The sequence below is a fragment of the Myotis brandtii genome, unplaced genomic scaffold (assembly GCF_000412655.1).
Source record: "Myotis brandtii unplaced genomic scaffold, ASM41265v1 scaffold32, whole genome shotgun sequence".
NCBI lineage: Eukaryota > Metazoa > Chordata > Mammalia > Chiroptera > Vespertilionidae > Myotis > Myotis brandtii.
The window spans coordinates 185,897-213,683 of record NW_005362269.1 but is presented as its reverse complement, the minus strand read 5'-3'; the positions used below and the strand labels follow the sequence as shown (position 1 = coordinate 213,683).

Sequence of the window (27,787 nt, the reverse complement as noted above, 5' to 3'; positions counted from 1 at the left end):
TGCAGCTACACACCTTCTGTTAACCATTAACGACTGTTCCACAGCAATCTTTCCGAGTATTCTGAATCAAAGGACAAGGGTAGAGATGGGGTGCACTTACCTTTTGGATTTGCCCTTTAGATGCATAAACCAGAAAGTTAAGGGTTGGAATAAGCATTGGGTGGCATACATAAGATACTCTTTTCCTCCTCCTTCTTCTTTTTAAAGGGAAGATCAGAGTCTGAATGTACTCATCAAGGAGAAGAAGCTCCAAGAAATCTGATAGGGCTCTTTGTTGCTGTAGCTTTACTTTGAATAATTCTAGTGGCTTGAGCTTGTCCAAGCCTTGAAAGTTACTGAGACCTTCATTTGAATTTGACATGGTAGAAGGGTTTGACTCCCTTCTCAACCCCTTTCCCAGGACTCCCAGGGCTTTCCATGTTCTTTTTCTAGTTATTATCTAGGATCGTTTTTATGAAGGGGACCAACATGGAGGGTATCACTCCTTGTCCCTTAAACCAGGTTGTTGGATATAGCATGACTATCACTAAAACACGAGCACGTGCGCGCGCGCGCGCACACACACACACACACACACACACACACACACACTATGGTTTAATTGAATTCCAAACTGACAACTTTAGAAGTGACACAGCTTGTACCTGAGCGTAGGAGATGCTCTCAGTTGATTTAATTAACTAGGTGGTGTTTTCTTACGATGCTAGAAATATAAGTATGCAAAATAAAAGCGCTGGTTCCTTGCAAAGCCCTCTCACTCTATGCAGTCTTCCTAACAAGAGGTGTTCCTGTAATCGTGCCTCTGATTAGTTATCTCTGGTGAGCAAGGCAGAAAATAGTGGCTGGTGAGCAATTAATCAAATCAGGATCACCAGCTTCTCTTTTGTTACTGTTTCTTTCTCTCTGACCAATGCATGCTGTTTCACTGGCTTGCTAAATGGCAATCATTTTAATTTGTTCACTGGGTTTAGATGAGCAAAATATAACAGCATATACTGTGATTGTTAAAAACTAAATTAACTGAGCAAATTTGAAGATCTAATTGGTATTATTAAATGATTCATGACGATTCAAGTTGGTCTCGGTAATGACGACTTTTCGTTGGCTGAGCTGTAACATTTTCCATTGGCTGGGCTTGTTGCTGAGCAAGAAGAAAATCTTCCTTCCTCTTACAGGGGTACTAAAGTAGATATATCTTCCTGTTTGGGGTAAAGCATGAGAGCTCCCTCTGTTAGCCTTCTCAACGCCAATTTTAATTGAGATTTCCTTCATTAGCTTCCCACATTATGACTAGATGAGGTTTTCCCCAAGTTGTATCATTTTCAAATGCATTTCCAGTGAGGTGAACTTTAGTTAGCTTTTAACTGGGTTTCCTTAGTTACAGGTTTTTTTCCTTCTAATCTGTATACAAATACAATATTGATTTCCTAGTATATTACGCAGGATTCTTTTGGTTGCAGATAATGGCTGGAACCCAAGTAAAACTGGCTTACAGAGGAACAAAAGGAATTTGTTGGCTCATTCAAGTATAAAACTGTTTTAAGACACTGCTGAATCTTAAGCCTCAAACTATGTCATCAGGTCACTGTATTCTGTATGCTGCAACTCTGATTTCCTTTGGGTTAGCTTCATTCTCAGGTTCTCCCCACAAAGTGGCAATGATGATCACCAATAACTTCAAACGGAAGGTCTATCAGTTTAGCAACATCAGGGGAAAGAGACTCTTCCTAGCCAAAATCCCAGGTGTAGCTTTTACTAGTCTAGCTGATGAGCTAATTAACTATGGCCAGGGAATGGACTCTTCTGATTGGCCAGTCCTGGTCATATGCTCGTGACTAGAGCTAGGGATTGAGGCAGGGGAGGGGTAGTTCTGCAAATGAAAATCAAGGCACTGTTTCCTGAGAAAGAAGGCATCGATGATTACAGCAAGTGTCCACTTTCATCAGGAGATTCCCTTGCTCTTGTGGGAGGAAGTGTGATATGATGAGAAGAACTATGCAAGACAAAGCTTGAGTTTTGGAATTCGCAGCCCTGTATTCTATTCCCACTTTGGTCAAGGGCCAGCTGTGAGACTTTGGCAAGTCAATTAACCTCTTTGATCTTTAGTCTCTTCATCTAACAATAGAGATAAAAACTCAGAGGTTGGAAGAGAAGGAAAAGGGATAGTGTTTGGCACTTGTTAACACTTCATAAAGGGTAACTTAATAAAACGAAATGGTTTTCGCATGTTTTAAAATCATAGTATTGTACTCTGGGATGACTCATACATTACCTCCCAGTGAGAAAGTCACAAATTCTCAAACCTCAGTTTCCTCTTTTGCAAAATGAATTAACTACTTAGATGACTCAACAAATATCTGTGAAGAGAATGTATCAGACATTTTTCTAGACACTGAGGCTATATGTAATAGTGATCAAGATATAACTAGGCGCTCTTGAAACATTCTAATGAGAGAGACAGATCACTAATAAAGGAGCAATTGAGTATTATATAATTTATGTGCTAGTAAGATAAAATAGAATGGATAAAGAGGATAGCAACTTACAGAAAACGAGGTCTGAAATTTTACTTTGATTATCAAGGAGATTCCGTGGGAAGTGTCGTTTGAGCAGTGTCCCTGAGGCCCTGAGGGGTGATCCACATGGGAGCATTCTAGGGAGAAGCAACAGTAAGTGAAAAAGCCCTGAGGTGAGGGCCTACTTTCATGGTCAAGGAAAATAGCAAAACCCCTGAGCTTGAGGGCAGCTGGGGTAGGCCATCAATAAAGTTGAGATTGGAGAGGAGCTGGGGCCAGATCATGTCAAGTCTGGTTGGCCATGATTTGAGTTTGGATTTTATTCTGTGTGACAGAACGCCACTAGAATTTTATGCAGGCAAGAAATGATCTGACTTACATTTTAAAAATATTATTCTGGCTACTGTGGGGAGAAGAGATGACAGTAGAGGAAGCAGGAGACCAGTTAGGAGGGTGGGAAGGTATTCCAGGGAAGGGAGATGGTTCCTTGCTGGGGCCGGGGTGCTGGTTCTGGATGTAATGAGAAATAAACAGGTTAAGAAATCATTTTTAAAATAGAGAGAATGAGTTTGCTGATAGTTTGGTTGTAGGAGGTGAGAAAACGAGATAGCTTGGTCTCAGTAACTGGGTAAATGCTGGAACTATTTACTGACTTGGAGAACACTAGGGAGGAGGAGGTTTTTGTGTTGGGAGTGGGAAATGAAGAGTTCAGCGGGAAATGCTTTTTAGTCATCCAAGTTGTCATGTCTGGTAGGCGATACGAGTCTGGGAAAGGTCAAGACTCGAGCTATCGTTTTGGGAGCCTCCAGTGAATAGGTGGTATTTTAGGCCACGGAAATGGATGTGATCACTTTAGGAATGATTTTTAGATGGAGGAGGAAGGAGAATGGAGCCCTATCACTTCAGTTGTTAGGGCTTTGTATTTAAGTATTTCAAATAAAAGATTATTCCAAATTCAAAAGTGAAAGAGATAGAAGTGGACAGAGCTACTTAGGAGGTTGAGATCAGGGTCGGGGTTCAGAGACCGACCTGCAGGCTGAGCCTTTCCCACACCTGCCCCCGATCCTGTTAATCTTAGAGGAACAAATGAGATCTGCATCCTTCCAAGCTCTGGTGGTCTGCCACTCTCCTCTTGGCTGCCAAGCATGTGTGTTTGGTCCACCCCGACCAAAGCATCCCAGGTCCAAGGCCAAGTTTCATGGTTCTGTTATGTAGATAAACAGATTTACAGTTTTATCTTGGTTAGATTTGATTAGAAAACCAGCAGATGGAATTATAGAATGTCAGAGCTGGAAGTGAACCCAGATATCATCTCTTCCAATCCTTTCTGCTTTTGAGAAGTGGATGATGAAGCTCAGAACAAAAAAAGGGACTTGCTGAGGGTAACCCCAGAAGCAACAGACCAAGCTCTGCCACTGCATCCTCTGATGCCTCATGTTGTGGAACAAATGTGTTGAGAATCAGGAATTCTTCTGAATAACAAAACTGTGCAGTCAGTCTGCAGGGGTGGGCAAACTTTTTGACTCGAGGGCCACAATGGGTTCTTAAACTGGACCGGAGGGCCGGAACAAAAGCATGGATGGAGTGTTTGTGTGAACTAATATAAATTCAAAGTAAACATCATTACATAAAAGGGTACGGTCTTTTTTTTTTTTTTTAGTTTTATCCATTTCACGGCTGGTCTAGAGTCTATTTAGTGAGTATCAATGAATGTCCATCTGTTAAAGGGCATAAGGCCTTCTAAGAGACTATGCTGGAGGAACTTTTGATAGTTTGAAAGTCAATTCCCCTTCAACTTGGAGTTCTTAGTCTGGGTTCGTGGATGGGCCTCAAGGAATCATGAGCTCCCCAGAAAGTGTGTATGTATGTGTGTGCACATCTATTGTTTTCTGGGTAGAAGTTCTCAGGAGTTTACTAGTTTTTCTAAGGGATACATGATTACCCACCCTTGAAAAGGGTTTAAGAAAAATCTGGAAATCTTCATAGAACGCAAAGTGACTGACCATTGTAGGCAATGCACTGTTCTAATCATAGCAACATAGCTGCCTATTTGCACTAGCTAGTGGCCTAATGAAGATCTTATAAATGAGCTATTTCTGGGAAGAGCAAAAAAATAGCAAATAAACTGATTAACAGTAAAAGAAGTACCTGTATGTTTTAATCTCCAGGAGATTAGTAAAATATAAGAAAACTATTTACAACACTCAATGGTGTCATACCTCAGTATGCCAATAGCTTTTTGTTGTGGTATTGTTTATTAAATATTTACTGATACTCTTCCAAAGCCTTAATAAACAGGAAGCAATGACTGGCATTTTTTTCCTCTACCAAGGACTTGTTATTTTCCTACCTGATCATCTAACTTATTATTTATTCCCACATTATAGGACCCTGTGGGTACTGAAATCCAACTCACCCATGCCTATTTCCTGTAATGGACGAACTTGATGCTAATGTGAGGTATGTGACTGTCCTGTGTGTATTGTGCTATACATTATGGCCATTTGAACTATGAGGTCTCTGTAAGAGAGTTAATGGATGTGGATTTTCTTTCATATATAATCATGAGTGTGGTTCTGTTCGGTTATTAGTGTTTTTGTTTTCACTTCTGCTTAAAAAATTAATAAATATGGCTATAAATGTTTCGAGATGCCTATACTAAAAGTCTGCACTAAGGGAGATATGTTATATGAAAGTAGATACTCATCTCTGTAATAGGAAGAAAGAAGATGTATTTAATAGCATAAAATAACTTTATATCATTTATCTGTACAGCTAAACGTTGAATATACATTTAGCTATTTATAGCAGTTTCTCATTTGCCCACTTCTTTTTTCAACCAGCTCATTAGATTATGTGACATGATGGTTGCGTGGTATAGTTATATAAACCTAAATGCCTTTTGTTTTGTTTTCCTGCAATTTCCTGCTGCCCTTGGAGATCAAATAATAGAATGGTTCCTGGGGAAGTTATTTCTTTAAGGGTTTGCTGCAGTTTTATTCGGCACAACCAAATAGTGGGAGGAAATTGTATTCAATAAGGCGTAAGTGTTATGGGTTGGCATCGGAGGCTGAAGACTGGCCGGATATACCGATAGCTGGAAGATGTTCTAAAAAAATGCATTCCCAGAGTAATTGTAGGACAGATTCCTTCCCCTGAGACCTGTGGAAAAGCACATTTCAGGTACACAATGGGGACACTGTGCCCGTGTATTGCATGTAGTAGAATGCTGTGACAAAAGAGAGCTGTCCAATGTCTTCACAGAAACACTAGTGTAATGTGACGGGGCTTCCAAAGATGTACTAAACCCGGGAATTCCTTAAGGGTAGAATGTGTCTCACTCATAATCCCTGGCACATGGTGAGTACTTAGTACAGGGTTGTTGATCAGCCCGTCTTTGATGTTACCACACATATTTCAAATGGGGTTGAGTTCCATTACACCTTGATGTGCAAAGGGGCTCTGACTGCTCAGCAATAAAACATTTTACATTCGCAATAGAAGCATCATGGACTTTGTTATTTACCCAGCACTGACTTGGGGCAGAGCCTTTGGATTTTATTTTATTTTATTTTAATTTTGTTATTTACCCAGCACTGACTTGGGGCAGAGCCTTAGGATTTTATTTTATTTTAATATTTTTTTATTGATTTCAGAGAGGAAGGGAAGAGGGAGAGAGAGATGGAAACATCCATGATGAGAGAGAATCATGGTGGACGGCTGCCTCCTGCAAGTCCCCCACTGGGGATTGAGCCCACAACCCAGGCATGTGTCATTGTCCGGAATCGAACCTGGGACCTTTCAGTTCACAGGCTGATGCTCTATCCACTGAGCCAAACCAGCTCGGGCGAGCCTTAGGATTTTAATGCAGATTTTTTAGGTTGGTGCCATGTGTTTAATTTTCGTCTAAAAGTTTGTGACATTATTTTTGTCCCCAAAACGCACAGTGGAATCTAGAGAATTTCAATTTGATTTTAGTTCATCCAGAGGCCAAAGTGAGCAATATCAATGGTGAAAAGTTATGAAATTGTTTTAAGTTTTAGACACTTTATCAACCTGCATCCGTTGGTTAAAATGCACTTCTTTTGAGGTAATTCAGATAGTATGCTCCCTAACAGTTGTAGCTTTTCAACCTTTATTTATAGCAGCATTGGATTCTAATGGCAGAATACAATTCAATTAAGTGAGCATTAGCCTTGGGTGCTGTCTATCCTGTATTGCTCAGGATACAGGATGCTAATCACTCCCCAGAATCTTGTCTGTGGACCATCCTCTCTGTCAGATTCCTCGCCTGATTCCATCAACATGTGCTCATCCTCGCCCACTCCCCATCTCCACCCACAGTATTGGAAACATGCAAATGCCACAGACTTTCCACCCATTTCTTCCTCAGTCCAGCCTCTGGGGGTGTTCATGATAAAAGATGTATTTTAGGTGCACATTTACCAAATTGTGATGTGTGGATCTCTGGTGATGCATAATGATTTTAGGTAGTTTATGAACATGTTTTTATTTTAAAATATTTATTTTAAGGTAATAGTCTTATCGTGATGAGTAATACTGTTTTGCACACTTACGGTAGTGACATGGAATTTCCTTTTAAAATACATTTATTTAAAATAAAAAATAAGTGTATTTAAAGAAAATGTTATGTATTTTAAAAATACTCATTAACAAATGAATGTGAAAAAAAATCACAAGGGTACTATGTAAATGACCAGGGTCTAGAAATGGATATTCCAGTTTACAGCGAGATAGAGGAAAGTTTATTACTTTCAGAGCAGAAACCAGAAATTCTTTTTTTGGGTAAGAAAATGTCTTCACTTGGTAAAATGCCTATATAAAGTACGAGCTGAAGGGCCCAAATCCCTGGCACAAGAGAGGAATTTTATTACATGCTCTCAAGATAGGAAAATGAGTGAGCAGGGAGGGAGAAGGTTGAAGAGACAAGATTCTGAGAAGGAGAGTCTGGGCTCTGCTTGGAAAAGGGTGACTATCCAGTGTCATGGTGGCTGTAGGGGACCCTGGGAGTAGACGGGTTGCATATCTGCATTTGTTGGTTTGTTTTAAATGTGAATGGTGCGTGTGCTGACCTCTTCCAGGATCCAGCTCTTCCATAAAACTTTCTAGCCTGGCTAGCCATTGAGCGTTGAATGTTTCTTATGTGTGAGGGCAACAAGAGCTATAAACTTATCATGCATTATCCTGTTCACTTTTTAAAACAATCCTATGAGGCACGTGCCAGTATTATATTCATTTTACGATGTGTGGTGACCAACGCACAAAGGTTCAGTAATCTGCTCAAGGTCATATAACCACACTGCCTCCTACTTCACTACAAACATTTTATGTGCATATATATGGATGTGTGAGTGTGTATTGGTGAGAGGCCCACGTGCCTGTCTGCGTAAATGTTATTTACAAGAGAGAATGCAAAATGGGCACCCAAAAGGCACAGGATGGCAGCAGACTAGATAAACGCCCGGGGAAATTCAGAAATCTGAGCAAAAGTTTTTTATTTCGACCAGCTGTAGAATTGAGAGACTCCAGCCAGTTTTTCCCGGATATCAGGGGTCAGAGAGTTTCTAGTCAACATTTAGAACCAAATAAAATGTCTAACATTTAAGCATTTTGTCAGGCCATCACAGCCACTTTTTTTTTTGTTCGTTTGGTTTCATTGAATTGAGTTTGCTAATTCAGTTTGCTCCTTACGATTATATATCTGTCAGTGTTCTTGGCTACAAGCATCAGAAACGAACTTGCTAACATATTCAAGGATAATTTTGGAGAAGCTACAATGTATAGGCTCAAAGAATTAAGGAGAAAATGCTAGAGGGCAGAGTTTGCAAATAAATAAGAACTTTGGGAATTCTCGTTGAGCTTGGAAGTGGAACAATGACCAACCCCAGGAAGAAGTGGTCAATACATTTCTGCATTGTGGGTGATGATCAAGAATTTCCCCTTGTATGCTGCTCAAGAGACAGAGTTCTGGGGGATGACATCTGATTGGCCAAGCCAAGTCACGTGACCAGTTGCTGTACACCTTTCCTAAGGGGAGAAAGGTACCATGCAGGAAGATGCCATACAATGGAGGAAAGTTCAATCCTCCAAAGATTTTTTAAGGAGAGGGAATAGAGACTCGGTAACATGTGACCAATGTCCAACTTGTAGCAATTGGATATTTATCTGTGATATTTAAATAATGTCGCTCCATGTTTGTTGTACATTCATTATGCATGAAAACTGTGTGTGAGGGGGAGTTAACCTAAGTACCTTTTCTTAAGGATTCCTGGGCTAGCCAGAGGACAACCACACAAATAGAATTTAATACAATAACAAAAGAACCCTAGTAATGAGATATACAGTGAGCTATATTCTCTCTGAACTGTGAGGTAGGACTTAAAAGAATACTCGAGCTTGATTTTGGAATTCTGAGCTCATTGCTAGCATTTTCCTTTAAGGGCATCCGTTGTAGAGAGTAGGATGTAGGATGGATTGACTCAGGATGAGAAGCCGGCCGTGAATCAGGGCCTGGTTGGAGAGGCAAGTTCTGATGAGTCTCCTCCTTTGGTAAACAGTGTCTCGCAAACTTAAGCAGATAGTAGTCAGCTTTGCAGACAATCTGACACCCACCTGATGTCATTTTTTTGGTCTGTTTGCGTCTTGTTGGGGCTCTGGAGGAGACAACTGCATTTTTTTTGAAGTGATGAAGAAAGGAAAATGGAAACAGTGGCTTCGGTGACTTTTCAGCAGGAACTCTTTGTAGAACATTATCAGCCTGCATTTGGGCAGTGAGCCTGGTGGGACCTTACTCCAGTGCTGTTCCCAAGCCCTCAGTGCTACCGACTACAGCTTATTGCCTGACTTCAGAGATAGCCCTTGCTTGCCTTTGTTTTGTTTTGGTTAAAGATCAGATGCTTTCCACTGACAAGTGGTTTTCCTCAGCTTGAGCATGATCCCTAAAGGCAATCCAGGTCTCCATCCTTTTCTTCCTGCTGCTTTTTACAGCTAACATGTTTCTGCTTTCTAAGAAATCTTCTATCAATTTCCAGTTCTAGAAAGTACAGGGTTCAGGTAGGCGATAAGTGGAGGAAAGTCCAAATGTATACAGACTCTTTCTTTGACAATTTCTCAGGATAATAGCCCCAGACTCTGAGTGGAGAAAAAGTTTATTCATTCCCTCTCTCTCTCTCTCTCTCTCTCTCTCTCTCTCTCCCTTGGCTTCCTCCTACCCTTGACTCATCTCCTTGTCCCATGGGCTCTCTACACTTTCCTGCTACCTTGCCCCTGTTTAATAAGAACATGTTGGTTTAAGATTCTGTTTCTCCTCTATAGAGTAACTGTTGTGCTTTCTCATGAATGTTTCTCATTTAAAAATTTTTTAAAAAGCATCTTTACCATTGAATCACATCAATGGTAAAATTTTCCTCCCTTTGCTAGGGTTTCTGGGAAACTTAGAGCCACGTTTGTAATTACCACTGCACTTATAAAAGATCTCTGGGCACTCACAATAGTTCTGACCTGCCTTTATTTTTATTTTTCCAATGCCTTCTGTCGCTTTATCTTGTTTCCTTTGCTTTCTTAACAATATCTTATACTAGAGGCCTGGTGCATGAAATTTGTGCATGGGTAGGGTCCCTAGGCCTGGCTGGCAATCAGGATTGATCTGTGGGGTGACCGACAGGGTGATCGGGGGAGAGCCCCCCTGGCTGGCACCCACCTTGGCTGGCCTGGGGGGGAGGGGCTGGGGGCAGCTCCTACATTGAGCATCTGCCCTCTGGTGGTCAGTGTGCATTATAGTGACTGGTCATTCCATAGATAGAGGTCCGATGCTCTCTCGCAGTCCAGGAGCCCCCAGGGGTTGTGCGACTGACAGCTTAGGCCCGCTCCCCGTGGGATAGTCGGACATCCTTAGCACTGCTGTGGAGGCGGGAGAGGCTCCTGCCACTGCCACTGTGCTCACCAGCCGTTAGCCTGTCTCAGGGCTTCTGGCTGAGTAGTGCTCCCCCTGTGGGAGTGCACTGACCACCAGGGGGCAGCTCTTGCATTGAGCGTCTGCCCCCTGGTGGTCCGTGGAATTCATAGCGACCGGTTGTTCTGCCGTTTGGTCGATTTGCATATTAGCCTTTTATTATATAGGATTGTTTATTTTTATAAGCCACTTCAAGGAAGGAAGGACAGAAGGGAGAAGCAAAGGGAAAAAAGAATTCAAGAAAGAACCAGTTTTCCAGGGAAGAGAATCTTTTTTTCTTCACTTGGTAGGGCTTGATGCCACTTGCTGGGGAGCCACTGAACAGTTTCAAACAGCAGATCAAAATGGCAAGCTTTCATATAAAACATAGAACATCTGAATAAATACCAAAAGTTGAATACTTTAAATTCTTTAAAAATTTGTTTTATAGAGAGGAAAGGAGCGACAAAGAGATAGAAATAGAGATGGAGAGATAAATAGAGAGAAGAGAGAGAAACTTCGATTTGTTGTTCCACTTATTTATGAATTCATTGCTTGATTCTTGTATATGCTCTGACTGGGTGTCAGACTCCCAACCTTGGCATATCGGGGTGATGCTCTAACTGAGGTACCCAGCCAGGGTCCCAAAACTTGAATACTTTAAATATAAAATGCGTACTCTTGATGTAAATGCAGTCACCTGCGGTTCACATGTGACAACATGAATTAAAACCGTAGCAAAGGTGAGTAGTCGACTTTGAATTAATTGCCCAGTTGTTTTAATTCTGTCATTGCACTAATTTGAAAATAATTACTTCAAATCAAGAAGTTAATTTGACATCAATGTGATTATAAGAATTAATTGGAACGATCTGATTTTGGCAAAGGAAATAGAGCAATTTTTAAAATAAAGGAGTTAACTTTCAGCTTGATTATTAATACTGGTGACAATACATGTATTTCACTAAAGTCTGAGGATGAGTTGGAATTTTTAATGCTAAATATCATAAAGGCTTGAAATAACTAACAGAATTTGAAATCCATGCATACAAGTTGTCAGCCCAAAAGACTTATCAATATGTAATTGATTTGCAAGTGGAGTTAATTTGTGTTTGTAACCTGGCAGTTGGAATGGTGAATATGTACCCCTTTCAGGCAGTGAAATGTTTTGCAAGAAATCTCCCTGCAGGCTTTGAAATTGCGACATGCCTTAGCATATAAGGAGAAAGTGAGTGGGTAAGGTTTAAAAGGAGATATTTTTATGTTGCTTTAGAAATGTAAATGAGAATAATCCTTTATTGCTTGACTGATAAAATGGTCGATAAGTCTTTGAGTTAGATCAGGAGCACAGTGAATAAGACCTGGAACTCACACTGTGGGGGGACACCCCTTCTGTTCCATGGAATCACAGGGGGCCTCAAGCTGGACACCTCAGAACTACCAGAGGGAGAGGCCACACTTACATTTCTAAAGCATTGGTCTCAGGCAATGTGTGAAATTTGCTGGTTGTAGAACCTTGAACTAATTATTTAATCTCTCGAAGCCTTTAGTGTTGGCATCTGAAAATGGGATTTTTGTGAGAATTATAAGTAATGTAGGTAAAACTCTTAACATAGTATATCACTCGTAGGCATTCGACAAATGGTAAATATTGCCTTTAGTCATCACAATAATGGTGAGATATGGGCTTTTATTACCGCTAGGACTGCTAGTCAGTTACTACACTCTATAAACTTCTTGATTCTTTAAATTCAGTATCCATTTAATTGGCTGACCTTAAATTTGTTAAAAGTGTTTGACTGTTTGTCCCTAGTAAGGAAATTGAGGCTTCCAAAGGTGATAGAAGACCTCAATATCGGGCTTGTAAGTGGGATAATTGGGCTGAAACCACTTCTCATTTGTACCCTATCCAGTCCTGTTTTCTCTTTACTGGGCACTTCCCATGAACTTGGGCACGTTCCTGTCTGGGAACTGGAGGATCTAGGACTCCGTCCTGTGTCTTTGTGACTCCCTTGGTGGATGACCTCTGTTCAGAGGAAAACGCCTCTGACTTGTTTCTTGCTGCTTCTGTGCCTGTCAATGACCAGTCTGGAAAATGGAAACTGTTCTATATATTATATTTCAAGCAGGAAATTGGTCACATAGCTCCCTGGGAGGGAGGAAGAAGGGGTGTTACTCAGAGGTCAGGAAGCTTCACGAACCTCATCCCTGCCACACGCTGCTGCCACCACATTTGTTGCTCAAGGAACCATTTACTGCTGCGCTCATTGCTGAAGGCACCTCCAGATACTGGAGAAAAATGGTGCTTTTCCCCCTCTCGCAGTCTAGTTTCCTATTCTGAGCCTCTCATTTGTTAAACGAGAAGCCATTGGGCAAGGAAGTATGGGAAATGTAGATTTCAGGCTTCTTCCCTCTCTGAAGGAGATCAGTGCCTGAAGAGGGTGGCAAATAACAGCACAGCTTCTTCCCTGTAACCTTGCTTCCTTCTGGAACTTACAGCTCGGGCATGGGTGCATTTGGCTTCGCAAGCCTTCAAGCTCACCTGTGACCACATTAACATATACATCTGAATCTCTGTTTCTGAGTCTTCATCTCCTTGACTGTAGGAAGTTATTGTTTGACCAGTTCCCTTGTCCAAGTGTTTTTGATTGTTACTAAAGATGGGTGTTTATAAGTGTCCCTGACTTTGTTCTGCTTCTCAAGCTGAATTCTGCCAACCTCTAGCTGGAACCGTTCCACCAAGGGGCTAATCTGCATCTACCCTGATGGATGACCGGTTCCCAGGACTCAAAGGTTGTGCCTTGGCTCTAGTAACACAGAAAGCCTCCTGATGCTGCAAATCCACATTGTTGTGCATGTAAAGTGAGATGAACATGCATTCCGGGTAATACCTGATCAAAGTAGGTCCCCTACTAAAATTGCTTGAGACAGAAGTGTTCAGAAACCAGCAATACAGCATTGCCTATTCTCAGACCTAATCTTTTCCCAGGAGCACACAGCAGGGTTGGGTCTTGATGACTGTTGGTATCAACTGTTACATGTTCTCAGAACTACCGCTCACACCTTCATTTTGAGTTTCTTGCCTAGTCCACACTGGTGAATCCAGTTCCTTTTCTTATGACTCCTTGTTGTCCCTCGGTCCTGCCAGCTATCACCAAGCCTTATTATTAATTTTTTAAAGAATAGCTTGTTGAATTTTAGAGAGAGAGGAAGGAACTTGGAGAGAGAGAGAAACATGGATATGAGAGTGTAACATTGATTGGCAGCTTCCTGCACACCCCCTGCTGGGGACTGAGCCCAAAACCAGGGCTTGTGCCCTGACTGGGAATCAAACCTGCAACCTTTTGGTGCACAGGATGATGCCCAACCAACTGAGTGAGCTACACCAGCCAGGGCAACAAGCCTTATTTAAATCTTAAGTTTCAATACGATTTTTAAAAGATAGTTCCACTTGTGTATATCTGTGCATGCAAATAGCCAGGTAGGGATTGAGGTATTGCCTAATTTCTCAAAAAACTTTTACAAGAGCTCTTCGATTCTAAGCTCCAGTTCAGTCAGAATGTCCTCTAGACTTAATAGGATTAGAGTATGGTCTGTATTGAAGGGTCACCTGGATTCCAGAAAACTGGGTCTTTTTTCCTCTTTAAAAGAATGTGTCATTATGAGATTCAAGAAGCATATGACTGATGCTGAGAGTTATTTGGAATCCTTCCCAAGCTCCTTTTGATAATCTGGAGCCTCGAGCAGGGTTGTGGCTTCTTGAAATCTCACGAAGCACAAAGGGTTTCAGCGACGTTAAGTGATTTTTCCTAAGCCCACACAGCTAACAAGTGATTAACCTCACACTAAAACCCAAGTCTTTGCTTCTAAAATCACTGATCTTTTCCAATTACTTTGCAAGGTTCCAAAGACAGCAAACTATTTCATAAAGGGTATATAATTTTGATTAAAATGTTACTTAATTAAACATGCCTAATTCTGAAAAGTGGATTTAGACAGTACTAGGAGAGTATTAAATCACTTGCTACTCACTGCCTTGATCATTTACAAGAACAGTTTGCTACAGCTGAGAGGTTCAGATGCTCCTGTAAGCACGTGACCCATCTGATCTCCTTTCATCCTGACAGCTCTGGGAGTTCCTTACCATATGGACTAAATGTGTGTCCCCCTGGAATTCATGTGTTGAAATCCTAACCTCCAATGTGGTGAAGGTCGTAGGACACGGTGGGGTCTTTGGAAAGTAATTAGGTCATGAGAGCAGATACCCTGTGAGTGGGATTAGCACTTTCATAAAAGGAGGACCCCAGAGAGCTCTCTGTTGTCCACCATGTGAGGACTCAATGAGCAAAAGGCCATCTGCATGCCAGGAAGTGGGCTCTCACTAGACACCAGTTCTTGATCTTGAACTTCCCAACCTCCAGAACCCTGAGGAATAATAAATCTTTGTTGTTTAAGCCACCCAGTCTGTGGTAATTTGTTATAGCAGCCCAAGTGACACTGAGAGTGTCCCTGTTATTACATAGGGGTGACTGAGGCAGAACGGGATCATTATTTTGTCCAAAGTCACATTTCTAGTAGAGGGGAAGCTAGTATTTTCACCCAAATTTGCTAGATGTTTGAGTCTATCCTGTGAGCCTCAGAATTTGTGCAAAGATTTATATGTAGTAGAGGGTCTGTCATTGGACATTTTTAGACTTGGGTTCCCAAACTGAAGGCCTGGCAGATCTATTTGTTTGGTCTGTCCAGGCTTTGAAAAATTTACTTACATGCCTTTAGGGAGGTTGGGCCTTCTCCAGTTTACCAGAGTAACAATGATTCCTATTGTCTGAAAAGAAGCCATTTGAACTATTATATTTCCTTCCGCAGCCACAGCCTCTAGTTGTCAGGGAGTTGTATTTGCCTGCCAGGCCCCTGAGGCTTTTTACTTTATCACTTAAATTTGGAAAACAGTGGTAAGAATCATCTCCAACTTAGAGACCATATTATGACATTTGGTACCTGCAATTTTCTCCTGGAAATTTGTTTTTTTACCACTTTGCAAATAGGGTTATGTTGAATTGTTGAATTTAAGACCTATTTTTTTTTTCAGTTAAGGAATTGGAACAGGTTTCTAAATAAATACCTGTTAAGTGATTACCATTTTATCAGCAAGGTAATGATGTTCAGGCAGTGTTCTTATTTGCATTTCTAAAGAACTGTAAGAATAAGCTTTTTCCCCTCTTCTGCCCACTCACTTTCTCCTTAACTTATAATGGCTTTATTCATTTCAGTGCTCTCAAAAGGTTTTAGACAAAGTACTCATCTTTGAATGTTCAATACTATCATGCCTTTATGCATATCAATATAGATGCAGCGTTATTATAAGGTCTCACTACTTACAGTGTCACTGACATTTTTAGCCTCACCTTACCTCAAATGTCACAATTGTGTGTTATTTATAATTATTGCAGTCCACATCCTCAAAAGATGAATTCCAGAAAAAGTGTATGTGTAGGTGTATAAAACTAGAAAGGTAATTTTTTTTCAATATATAAATAAAGAGAACTTCTCAGCACTCAAAAATGTTGGTACTAGTAAATGAAGAAAACTAGATATAGGAGGTCCAGAAATATGGTCATTCTGCACAGAAGGAAAAGCCATGTCAGGTATATCGGGAGGATGACTAGCTGAGTTTAGGCTGAATTGCAGCAGATGACAGGCGTTAGGGACTCAGAGACTCCATTAGGAGACTCTTGTACTTGCCCAGGGAAGGAGGATAAGGCCAGAACTAAGACTAATGTGGGGATGGAAGAAGAGAATGCAGATTCTAGAGGAAGTAGAATTCACTTCTAATTCTCCTAGAAGATGTCTAATTGCATGAGAAGGAGGAGGAAGACATTTTAAAGGTGACCATGGAGAAGGAGTAGGGTGTATGGGGATACAGAGCTTAGTTTGGAGCTGGTTGAGGTAGAGAAAACTGTGAGACATTTGGTGATAAACATCTAATAGATTGTTGGTTAAATTGGTATGGAGCTCAGTGAGGAAATGTTTGGGGGAAGATTCTGATCCAATCTGCTACATGGTGAATTGGATAGACTAGAAATTGACCCTAAAAAGCTCCAACGATCTTCTAGACAAGGGGGAGATGCGTGTAGCTCTCCCAATATTCCCACCAAGGAGACTGCCCAGGTATGACGCTTCTTCTTTCTTGAGACTTCAGGAATCATTTCATTCTCTTAACTTGCAAGTATTAAGGAAGTTTTGCACAATTAGGATGTGTGTAAAACTATGACCCTCTCATCTCCTAAACTCGGGAAGCTTATGGGAGCCAGCCCCCTGTTGTGCATCTTTAGGGAATCTGGAATAAAGAATTATTTCCTTTGTCCTTCATTTCTAGTCAATATGATTGTGAAAATCGAGTCTAATGTTTTTCATAGTAAATACATTCTTTATGACTCATGAGGATGAGGATGCAAGAGATGCACAAGTATTTGGAAAATAAATAGTGCATTTAGTATGAGTTATAGCCAAGCTATGATAACTAAGGATTTCAACGAATTTAGTAGACAATATGATAAAATCCTTTCCCTAAAAGGGAGTGTTTTGATGGCTTGTCCTGGGATTGAACTGATTTTCATAATTGCACACTGACAGAAGTTTTGAAAAGCAAATTGAGTCACCCCAAAGAATCCTGAGACTCAGGAAAATTATGGCTGACTTTTGTCTGTAACGTCAAACATTCTTTTCTATGGTTGTGTTGTTGGTGGACTAGCATCGCCCAGTTTGACACCCCTCATTGGTGGGGAGGAGTACCACCCACCCTTTCTATATGGAGAGATTGTGCGGGCCTCTCAGACCAGTTTTCTGGACAGTCAGCCTGGGGTCAGCATTAGGACTTCCTACACTAGCAAAAGAGGAATTGGCTGTGAGTAGAGGTCAGTCTTGGTATGGGAACCCCACAGGATTATGGGAACAAAATCAGAAGAGAGAAAGGTTCAATACACTTTAGAGAAAAAAAACTTTACTGAGAACTTCACTTTCATTGTAAAACCATTGATGCTGCTAATTAAAAACAGGGAAATTGAAAGGTATTTAAAATGTCATCTAGTCCAAAAACCCAAAGCATTTAGTCATATTCTTTAAAAAATGTGTAATTCATATTTGACTAATTGTGGCATGCTTCTATCATTATGTTGAATTGATGAGATTTTACTCTGTAAAAAAGAATACCTAGTATAACCTTTTTACACCAGCTTAATTTTAGCACTGTTTTATTTAGAATTTAGAATTATGTAACCTTGACTCTGCCACCCTCTCCTACCCTTCTTGTCATGGCTGTCATTAGCCCTCTGAGTGATTGGCATCATCCCCAAACTCCTTTTTTGACTATGACTCTTTCACCTCCAATCCAGATTCACCTCCAAGCCATCTTTCTATATTTTAAGTCCAATCAGGCCCATCCCCTGTTTTTGTCAACCTCCTACTCATACTTCAAATCAGAACTCAGTCATCTCAACCCCCTAAGCCTTCCCCACCTCCCTTCTATGTTCCCAGGGCTCTGTGTACAAATTGCTGTTATCAATAATGTCTAATTGTCAGAGTTGTTCATAATTATTCTCTTAATATGTCTGCTGGACTTCATGAACCCAGATTTTAGCACACTGTAGTGTTGGAGAAATTTTACTAAAATTGAGCAAGCCTTTATGTTTCACTTCACAGCTCTTCAGGCATGCTCTCATCATCACTGAAGGCCTGTCATAGATAGGTGTGTGCCCAATGGATATTAACAGTCACCACCTTTATCCACCCCCCACTCCCTACACACACACACACACACACACACACACACACACACTGAATTTCACTTGCAGCTATGGATTCTGAGGCGATGCGATGTGGAGAGGAGATGGGAGGATAGAAGGAACACCAGGCCAGTTCTTTAGTTGAAGTTGAATGGCCTCTCCTGTGGATACGCTTACAGACTTCATGGCCTGGGACTTCGAGGGCCAGGGTTAGTGTTCCCATTATTTTGTGTCCCCTATCTGGGATGGGGACCTATAATGTTAAGAGGCCTTGAGAGAGTTGAAGGCCATTTCACATGTTGGAATTCCCACTGTGGTATCCTAGAAAGGAGCCACTTGCTTCTGCTAGAACATTCCAGTCCTTTTTCTCCAGGTAATTGGTTTAATTGGACTTAACAATCAATTCAGTCTAGATCATTAGGTATTTCAGTGAAGAAAAGCAACCACAGTAAAATTGTGTTCAATTATGCAATATTTTAATAGTCAGATCTGGCAGCAGGTCTGCCCTTTTACTCTTTCATTTTCTGTGCTGTTGTTCAGCATCCTACTTTTGTGTTTGTCCAATTGCTAACCCAGTCTCTTCCCACGGGGAGGCATTGCTGCATGTGCTTCCCGGAGGAGGGTCAGCCACTGACTGGTCTCTGAGCTGGAGGGCTTTCCTGAAGACAATTTCAAATGGCTGGTGGTTTCCTACCTCATTGAAAGGAACTGGGGAACAAGGAGCTCATTTCCATCTCATTCCCCAGATATTTGCCAAGCAGGTCACTCGGGTCTATGATCGATGCCTTTTCTGTTCTGTCCCATTTTCCTGTTTCCTTTCGTCTTTCTCTCCTTGTCCTCTCCTACTTTGTATTACTGATGTATCATCTTACATCTCACTTTATAACTAGACAATCAAAGGGTCCGGGCTGCCTGTCACTACTTGAGCCAATTAAGCAGAGACAGGGTTGAATCATGTATGTGCATTTATTCCAACACTGCTGACAGTATGGGAGAGCAGCAGGTCATCCACAAAAATCTACTCTCTCCCCCACCATAAGCCAGCTGCTTGTATTGGATAGAAGGACAAAGATTACATGGGCAAGTAGGCAAGAGGGTATGCCAAATGGGTAGTTTACAGGTAAGGCGGGCTGGGCATTTGCCAAGGCCTGCAGGTATGCAAAGGTTGAGGATCTTCAAAGGGCTGGCAGCTCTGGTTTCTGCAACAAAGTCGTTAGTCAGCTCCCAGATGGGGAGGATGGGCCACATTTCCAGGTGAGCTCCCAGGTCCCACATGCAACTCCCAGCCAGGTTAGAATGCACCTTCTTTAATCATAACAAAACAATCACGGTTAACAGAGCATGATTAATATTTCTTACAATTAAAGCTGGTCCCCAATATTCTATTTCTTCCCCTAACAACATGCCCTGTCTCCTCTCGTGCCTTTCCACTCTAACACTTCCGCTCTCATTCATAACCCAGGTTTTTCTCTTATTTACATGACATTTCAAAGTGTATAGTGTGCTTCCACATGCATTGCTACCTAATTCTCACATCATCCAGCAAATAGGACTTATCCATAAAGAAAATAAAAATGTGAGAGGTTATGAAAGAGATTTTTTGATGCATGAAGTCACACCATGGTATATGACAAAACCAAGACTAGAATCCAGATGTTTTAATTCTTGCCCACTGGATTTTCACTATACATGTGGCAGTAAGTGAACACAGAGTATCATAAGGATATGTCGGCATAATAACAGTGATGCTATAAGATGCTAAAATACAGGTAGATAGGCATGATGGTTTTATGGTGTTTGTCCTAGGTTGGGATATTTGAAAAGGTTAACTGAAGTTTCGTGTGTAAGGTAGGAAATTTTTTTCTGTATTCTCCTAGGTTCTTTGGCTGGTCTAATAATAAAATTGACATAAGACAGATTAACAGGAGAAAAACAAATTTAATTATGTATGTATGGGCGCCTCACAAAGATAATGAGACCCAAGGACAAGTTGGGCAGCTGAGCCTTCTGGGCCATTCTGGGCTAAGGAATGAGATAGGGGCCTGGGGCTTCAAAGGGAAGGAGTGTAATCCACAGGATGATAAGAAGAACAGATGTTTAGTAACTAGATGTTTGTCCTGCATACAGACAGGTCATTCAGATAAAAAGTTATTTCTGGTAATAGCTCTCTTTCTGGGATCCCTCTCTACATTCTTTTAGGTTATCAAGGGAGAGATAAACGTTTTTCTTGAGTCTGCTGGGTCTTGATTGCATTCAGCTTAAAATATTCCAATGCCAAAGTGGCACATTTTGGGGAGGCTCATCCTGAATCTTGACTGGTGAGAAGTGGCTGAGATCTGAACACAGATTTATCCACCAGGATACGGTTGGATTTGGGGAAACATAGTAGGTACATGATAGAAAGATTAGTCCATAAAGTGAAATTATAGCAAGCAGCTGGCATCAAGCAAATCCAGCAAACGGTAATATTCCTACCACAGCAGTGGGGAATCTGGAAGTTGGTTGGTTTAAACTGTGTAGATTGTTGCTCTTAAAGAAGTTTCCAAAATGTACTAGGGGCCCATCTACAGTTCTTCAAGCAGGGGGACTAGTCAGGGAGGCCCGAGATGCTGAAGCGACTGGGGCTTGGGCAGTTACTACAAGAGATAGTCAGAAACATAGGGATTTGGATACCAGTCGAAGCTGGAATGCAAATTGGCAGCTGGATCTCAGGATCACACAGAAGCCAAGAGTCCAGAGCTGGGACATAAGCCAAATGAGCTGCGAGGATGACTTAATGTCAAGTATTGTCAGTAACTCAGCATGAAATATTGAAGTAACCTTTGAATTCCCTTGAGTATGGATGGACCAGATCTCCAAGGCAAGTTCTAATAATGATAATGTGCCTTACAGACTATTTTATTGGAAAAAAAACACAAGTACAAGGAAAGTTCTGGGTGAGTTTACATTTACAGGGGAGACTTCATGAGAATCTATCTGCTCCTTGAAGTATAGGAAAAATATAGATTCTCCATGTAGTGGCTAAATGTTTGATGAGTGTGTTAGTCAGAGTTTCAAGCAAATTCGTTGTCATTTAAGCAACAATTGAAAATTTATTAGCTCACCAAATTGAAAAGTTTAGATGTGCAATTTGCTGGATCAGGGCCTCAAACAATGTCCATGGGATTGACATCTCTTTCTACTCTGCCATCCTCTTAAGCAGTCTTCCCATGTAGCAGTGCCTTGAACTTCCAGACTTACATCCTATCAGCTTCAAATGCAGATAAAACTAAGGTTTTCTTTGCCTGTAGTTTCAACAAAGTACCAGAATAAGTCCATTGGTCCAGTTTCTTTCATATAACCATCTCTGAACCATTGTGGTTTGCATTAATATTTCTATTGGAATTTCCAGGGGAATAAAATATGGTATTGGCCAGGCCTAGGTTATGTGCTGTCCTGAGGGAGATGGGGGAGAATGGGCATGGAAGTCCCACCCAAACCACTTGGACTAGAGTAGGAACGAGATGTTTTCCCCAAGCGTAAATGTAGTTCTTTTACCAAATGAAGGGAGGATGAATTCTTGATAATCTAAAAGTAGAGATGTCCAATACAGGGGCCAAAATCCTTCCATAAAGGAGACTAACCTCAGAAAGCAGAGTTCTTGGAAGTTCAGTTGTGAAGGAAATCTTTTGTTCACTTATGTCAGATCTGAATTGCATCATTATGTAAAATGATTGTGTCACCATGGACTGACCAAACAGAGTTTGGACCAGGAATTTGATGCAGTTAGCAGCCACTGAGAGACAGGTGTGCCAGGTGGTAGGTTCCAGGGGAATTGACAAAGCTGGAAGGATTAAGTGGCTCTTAGGGTTTAGAGAGAGCAAAAGTCTACAGAAGACAGCTAAGAGAACGCAAACTGAATTGTGCTGATTGGTATATAATACTAGAGCGAGCATGTAAACTCGCGGCCCAAGGGCCGCATGCCTCGTTTATTTGGCCCGTGTTAGCCTTTGAGTTTGACATGCTGGCACTAGAGGTTTTCATCTCAAAATCAAGCAAAAGCTTGGTTTTCACTCTCTGGAACTCTTGATTCTAGGTAGAAGAGTTACACTAGGGTCACCTCTTGGTGACTGGTTTCTTATTAGGAGGTGGAAGACATGAAGTTCAAACTCTCTTTTAAGTTTCAAAGAACTTCTTCTTAGTAACAAGCGCTAATGACTCTCCCTAGTTCAAACAAATGATTAAGGCTGACAGTAGAAATGTAAATCTCACTGTAAGGAACGATTCCACTAATATTCCTTCCCTATTTATGGATATTATTCTGACACATACAAATATGCTTGTGTACATATGTGGTAAGTGGGTGTCCATGTGAGGAGGTGGTGGTGACTGTTCTTCTAAGAGTATATTCCCAAGTGGGTGTGAGTTGTGTGGACACAGCAGCTGTTGGGTCTCAGTGTGGGTTTCTTTCACTTAGTTTTAAACTAGGCTCTGCTTGAGATGGGAAAGAGAGTGAGAGCTAAGTCAAGTCTTACCCAATATCTTAATATCACAGAAGCCTGGAGAGAGAGTGAGAAAGGGACTTTACACCATAGCCCTGTCGAGTAGAAATACAATGGGAACAAAAATATGTGAGCCACATATGTGATTTGAAATTTTCTAGTAACTGTATTAAAAATAAGTAAAACCTGTCCAGTGTGGCTCAGTTGGTTGGAACATCATCCCATACTCCAAAAGTTGGCAGGTTTGATTCCTGGTCAGGGCACATACCCAGATCGCAGGTTCTCTCTCTCTCCCTCCCTCCCTCCCTCTTTCTCTCTCTAAATATAGAGGGGAAAAATAAGTAAAAAGTGAAGTGAACTTAATTTTAATAATTTATTTAACTCAACATATCAAAAATATTATTTCTGCATATAATCAATATAAAAATTATTAGAGAATTTATATTTTTTGTACTTAGTCCTAAAAATCTGGTGTGTATTTTCCACTTACAGCACATACAAATGTGAACACATTTCAGATGGTCTATAACTCCATGTGACTGTAGACTTCCATAATGGATAGTGCAGTTCTAGACCACATGTTCCAAGGTCAGCAAATTATTCAAATGGGCTACTGCTCCCCATTCTTATCTAACCACCCACCCCAACTACAAACACTGCCAATTTATCACCCTTGCTTCCCATGTCCTGGTTCTATGACTTGACCGTCCTTCTGAACAGTTTTTGAGACAACACTACCAACTGATCAATCAAAGCCATTTTGCCAATGTTGATAGTTTACCTCTGACTTTTCCTCCATATTCTTCCAACTTCTGTGAGGCTGCCAAGCTCTCCCTGGGTTCTGGTGCAGGTATTCTGTCCTTGCCTTAACCCTCCCCCCCTCCACCCTCCCCAGTAACCATCAGGCCCGCAGGAACAAAGTCTCTTCCTCTCTTCGCCCCGTCCCTGCCCTCCAGTATGCCAACAAGTTTCCTTTCCCACACTCAGTTTTGTTTATTGCCTCTTTCTTCCTATGCCTGGCTATTTACCATGGGCATTTTAAATAAGAGATACCGTAGAACTTAATTTTTTTTCCTTTTTAATATTATCCACTGCCTCATTTCTGAATAAACAGGCTACGCTTTCCAAGCAACTTCTTTGGACCTGAGGTATCTCATGCTTTTCTGTTTTCTTTTGTGACTGTCAAGTTACAGCTCATTTCCTGCTTTGGCCTTTTTTTTGATCTTCCTCCTACAGCTTCCATGGTCTTGGCGGGACCAGGGAAAGTGCACAGAGAAATGTGGGAACTCCGTCCGCGGTGGGCTTTCCGTGCTGTTTCTAATCTTGCATGGCGCCCGTGGCCAGGCTGCGTGGCTCCCACTGGCTTCATTAGCGCTTTCCTTGGGCTTCACTGCAGATCCCTGTTAATAGCCCCACGTTGTCTGTACATGAAATTTGGTCTGCAGCAAGAAGCCGAACAAAAGCAATTTTGTTTTGAGTAGAGGTCAGGGCCTTAGGTTTCCATTCCATTGTTAATGTAAATGATTGCCTAGTTTTCAAAAAGAATTTATTTTCTTGGTCAGGAGAGACATTTTTATCCACCTTAGTAAAACATCTGTATTTTCTTTGAACGGTTTGTAAGTGTGTTTGTTTTGCAGGCATCATTCAATGTAGTTCATTAGAATTTAATAGATGATTAAAACTGGGAGGGAACTTAAGATGATCTGGTCCAATCCCCATGTTTGACAGATCAGGACTAAGAGACCCAGTGGTCCAAAGGCCACCTACTGTGAGTCCTAGGCAAAGCTGGGTAGAATTTCCAGTTTCCTGATTCCAAGATCGGAACTCTTTATCCCTGTATTTTTACCATGTTTCTTCCTTCTTCCCCCTTCCCCCTTCCTTCCTTCCTTCCTTCCTTCCTCCCTTCCTCCCTTCCTCCCTTCCTCCCTTCCTCCCTTCCTCCCTTCCTTTTCCTTTCGAGCATAAAGGGAGAGAGTTATTACTAGAACCCTAAAAGGTCTGTCGCTGGTGTAGGAGTTCACCCAATAGGATCTGTGGCTTTCACTACAGGAACACAGCTATTGCCAACCTGTGGCTCAGCAAGTGGAGAGATGAAGACATTCTCTAACCTCACTCTTTTGCTGATGCTTCCTATTGACTAGACACAACCAGAAGCCAGAGGGAAAGGGAGCTGATTGATGTGGTCCAATGCAGGGCCCAGTTAGTGATTGGTTCAGGAGGATACAATCAGTGACTCCTAGGAATAAATGAGAGGAATGCTCCTTCCCCTGGAGTTCCTGAGAACGTAGAGGCGATGATCACCTTTAGGGGAAGCCACCTGATCACCTTTAGGGGACACCTTTAGGGGACAGCCATCTGATCACCTTTAAGGGACAGGCTGCTCAAGAATGAAACCATTACAGGAGAGGGAACTGCTGGGAGGTGGAGGGAGTGAGGCCAGTTCCCCTGACCTTATTTGAGTCTGTGGATTCCACTGTGCATTCAGCTAGCCTCTGCTTCTGGAACTGTGAGCCATGCAGCCATCTTTTGCTTAAGCCACTTCTGCTTAAGCCACTTTGAGTTGGGATTTCTGCCATTTAAAACCAAAGGAAATCTGATTACATAATTATTATAAAGAGGCCAGTTAAGAGACTTGAACTAGGGTAATACTAGTAGAAATGGCAAGGAAATAATAGTGTAAGACTGGAGCATTAATAAAACTAGCTATGGTTAGGTTCAGGGGATGAACAAGAAGACGCATTAAGATTAGTAAAATTGCCCAGCTGGCGTGGCTCAATGGTTGAGGGTTGAGCCATGAACCAGGAGGTCATAGTTCAATTCCCGGTCTGGGCTGGCTCAATCCCCAGTGTGGGGCATGCAGGAGGCAGCTGGTGGATGATTCTCTCCCATCATTGGTATTTCTCTCTCTCTCAAATCAATAAAAATATATATATTTTTAAAAGATTAGTAAAATTATTTTGTAACTGGTCATTTATTCTGTTAATTATCCTGTGTTTTATAGAAATGGTTACATAATTATAGTATAGTGTAGAATCAATTAAAAACTATGTGGCTCTTATTGAGTTTGTAAGGCAAGTTGTGACTTATTTTTTACATGTAATGCAATTCTGTAAGAAAGAGCTGTCACATTGGCACAGAAAATAACCTATGCACCAAGCACCAAGGTATTTACAGTGCTTATCTCTTGTGAACAGGACAATGGATGTGAAGTTTGTGTATATGTCTGCGTTTTTCTGCTTTTTTTGTTAATGATCATGCATTGCTTTGTAGTAAAATAAAACAGATGTAAATATGGTCATCAATTTTATATTTTTCACAGCAACTGAGGAAGATAAATGCCGATCATAGGGGATGGGAGTTACTGACTTGGAGATAAAAAAAACAACAACTTGTAATTAATTAGCCAGGTGAGATGTACTGTGGGGAGGAGGGGAGGATCGGGCTGGATGCTGTTGAAATAGCCCAAGCTACAGGTAATACTGCCCTGAACTAGGGAAATAGAGGTAGAGGCCATTTTTACTACTTTCTCATCTTGAACTGATGATCATTATAACATACTGTGACAACTTTCCATGAAGGAGAATTTTAAATACATTTTAGGAAAATGAACCACCAGAAACATTTAAAATAGTGTGCCCTTTCCCTTCTCAGGTGAATCCTGGAGCATGTGTATCAAAAGGTACTAACCCCTGTGGTTATCAAGACAGTTCACTCACTGCTCCTTCTGTATCTCTGTCATGCAGATGATCAAAATCCATTCATTGAGTTCATACATGGCCTGTGTTGCCTAGCAACATTGGTGGAATTGCAATTGCTATGTGTGCTTCTTAATCACTGTAAAGTCTTGTCCTTTATTTTACATATAAAACAACAGAAAGGGTAGAGGAGAAAAAGAAAATGCCCAGCAGCAAGTTCAATCAGCATCTGAATAAGTTTAAGCAGGTGAACATTTTTCAAAAATATTTTTGTTCCCACCTGAGGAATTTTGATTGTCAAGCCAAAGTCCTGAGTCAGCATTTTACCTGAGCAGTCTGCAAGAAAGGAGATCCCAGAAACTTAATTGCTCCTTCAGGAACTTTCTATCTACATTGTATTAAGGTTGTTGTGAAATCCCTCTGGTTTCTCATATCATCTTCCTGGGAGGTATAACATTTCTATTTTTAGGCTCTACAACTTCTGTGATAGTGAATTTCATTAATTTACTTTTATTTGGAGTCGAATCTTACTCAAAAGTTTCTTAAGGCCAATATCCATGATGCATTTTTACATAGTAAAAAAAATAACCTTTAATAATTCCTTAAACTGTATGCAAAAAGGATAGTATACAAAAGTGGACTAATGTGCCCTCTCAGTAAATCCACATCATCATTTTTCTAGTGTTGGAACAATAGATCACTATTTCTTCTGCAAACTATATGAAGTAGTCAAGTTATATATTTTTTAGGGGGTGAGAGGGTATGTTACTTGAAAATTCAAAAATGCCTGTCTTTGGTCATCAGCATTATAAGCACAGTGGCAAGGTTTGTACCCAGTGAGGGACAGTGGGAGCTGAGCTGACTGAAGGAATAGCAGCTCCCCAGTGCCCTTCTCATGCTTATTTGGGGTCCTGTGGCCATTCATGGAGCAGGGAGCAGAATTGTCTGCAGTATTTAGTTGGTCCCTCTCTTGCTCTCAGAGTAGGTTAATGACTGTACAACACAACTCTATTATAAGTGGTGCTATATTTTTATGTCCAATGTATCACCAATGTTTAAGCAACAAGGGAATCCCTAATTCTATTATGCAAAAAAACTAGTGAATTAATAATTAATTATAATTTATTCCTATTCTTGATCTTCACAGAACCAAAGAACCAAAGTACTGCAGAACCAAAGTACTGCAGACATGAACAGAATCCTGTGATATGAACTAGCCTCCTTCCTGACATAAGAATCCCTTAGATCCATGGTCGGCAAACCGTGGCTCACGAGCCACATGCAGCTCTTTGGCCCCTTCAGTGTGGCTCTTCCACAAAATACCACGTGCGGGTGCGCACATACAGGGCGATTGAAACTTCGT

The 27,787-nt window shown here is 41.2% G+C and overlaps 1 protein-coding gene across 1 annotated transcript in view; it reads left to right on the top strand.

The window, feature by feature from the left end:
• Positions 1 to 27,787, top strand: part of HTR4 (5-hydroxytryptamine (serotonin) receptor 4, G protein-coupled) — a 166,335-nt gene that overhangs the window by 61,546 nt on the left and 77,002 nt on the right. Inside the window, exon 7 of the mRNA XM_014543063.1 lies at positions 4,904 to 4,976. Coding sequence (XP_014398549.1) covers positions 4,951 to 4,976 — 26 coding nt within the window. The 5' untranslated portion in view covers positions 4,904 to 4,950. The remainder of the gene's footprint in view (positions 1 to 4,903; positions 4,977 to 27,787) is intronic.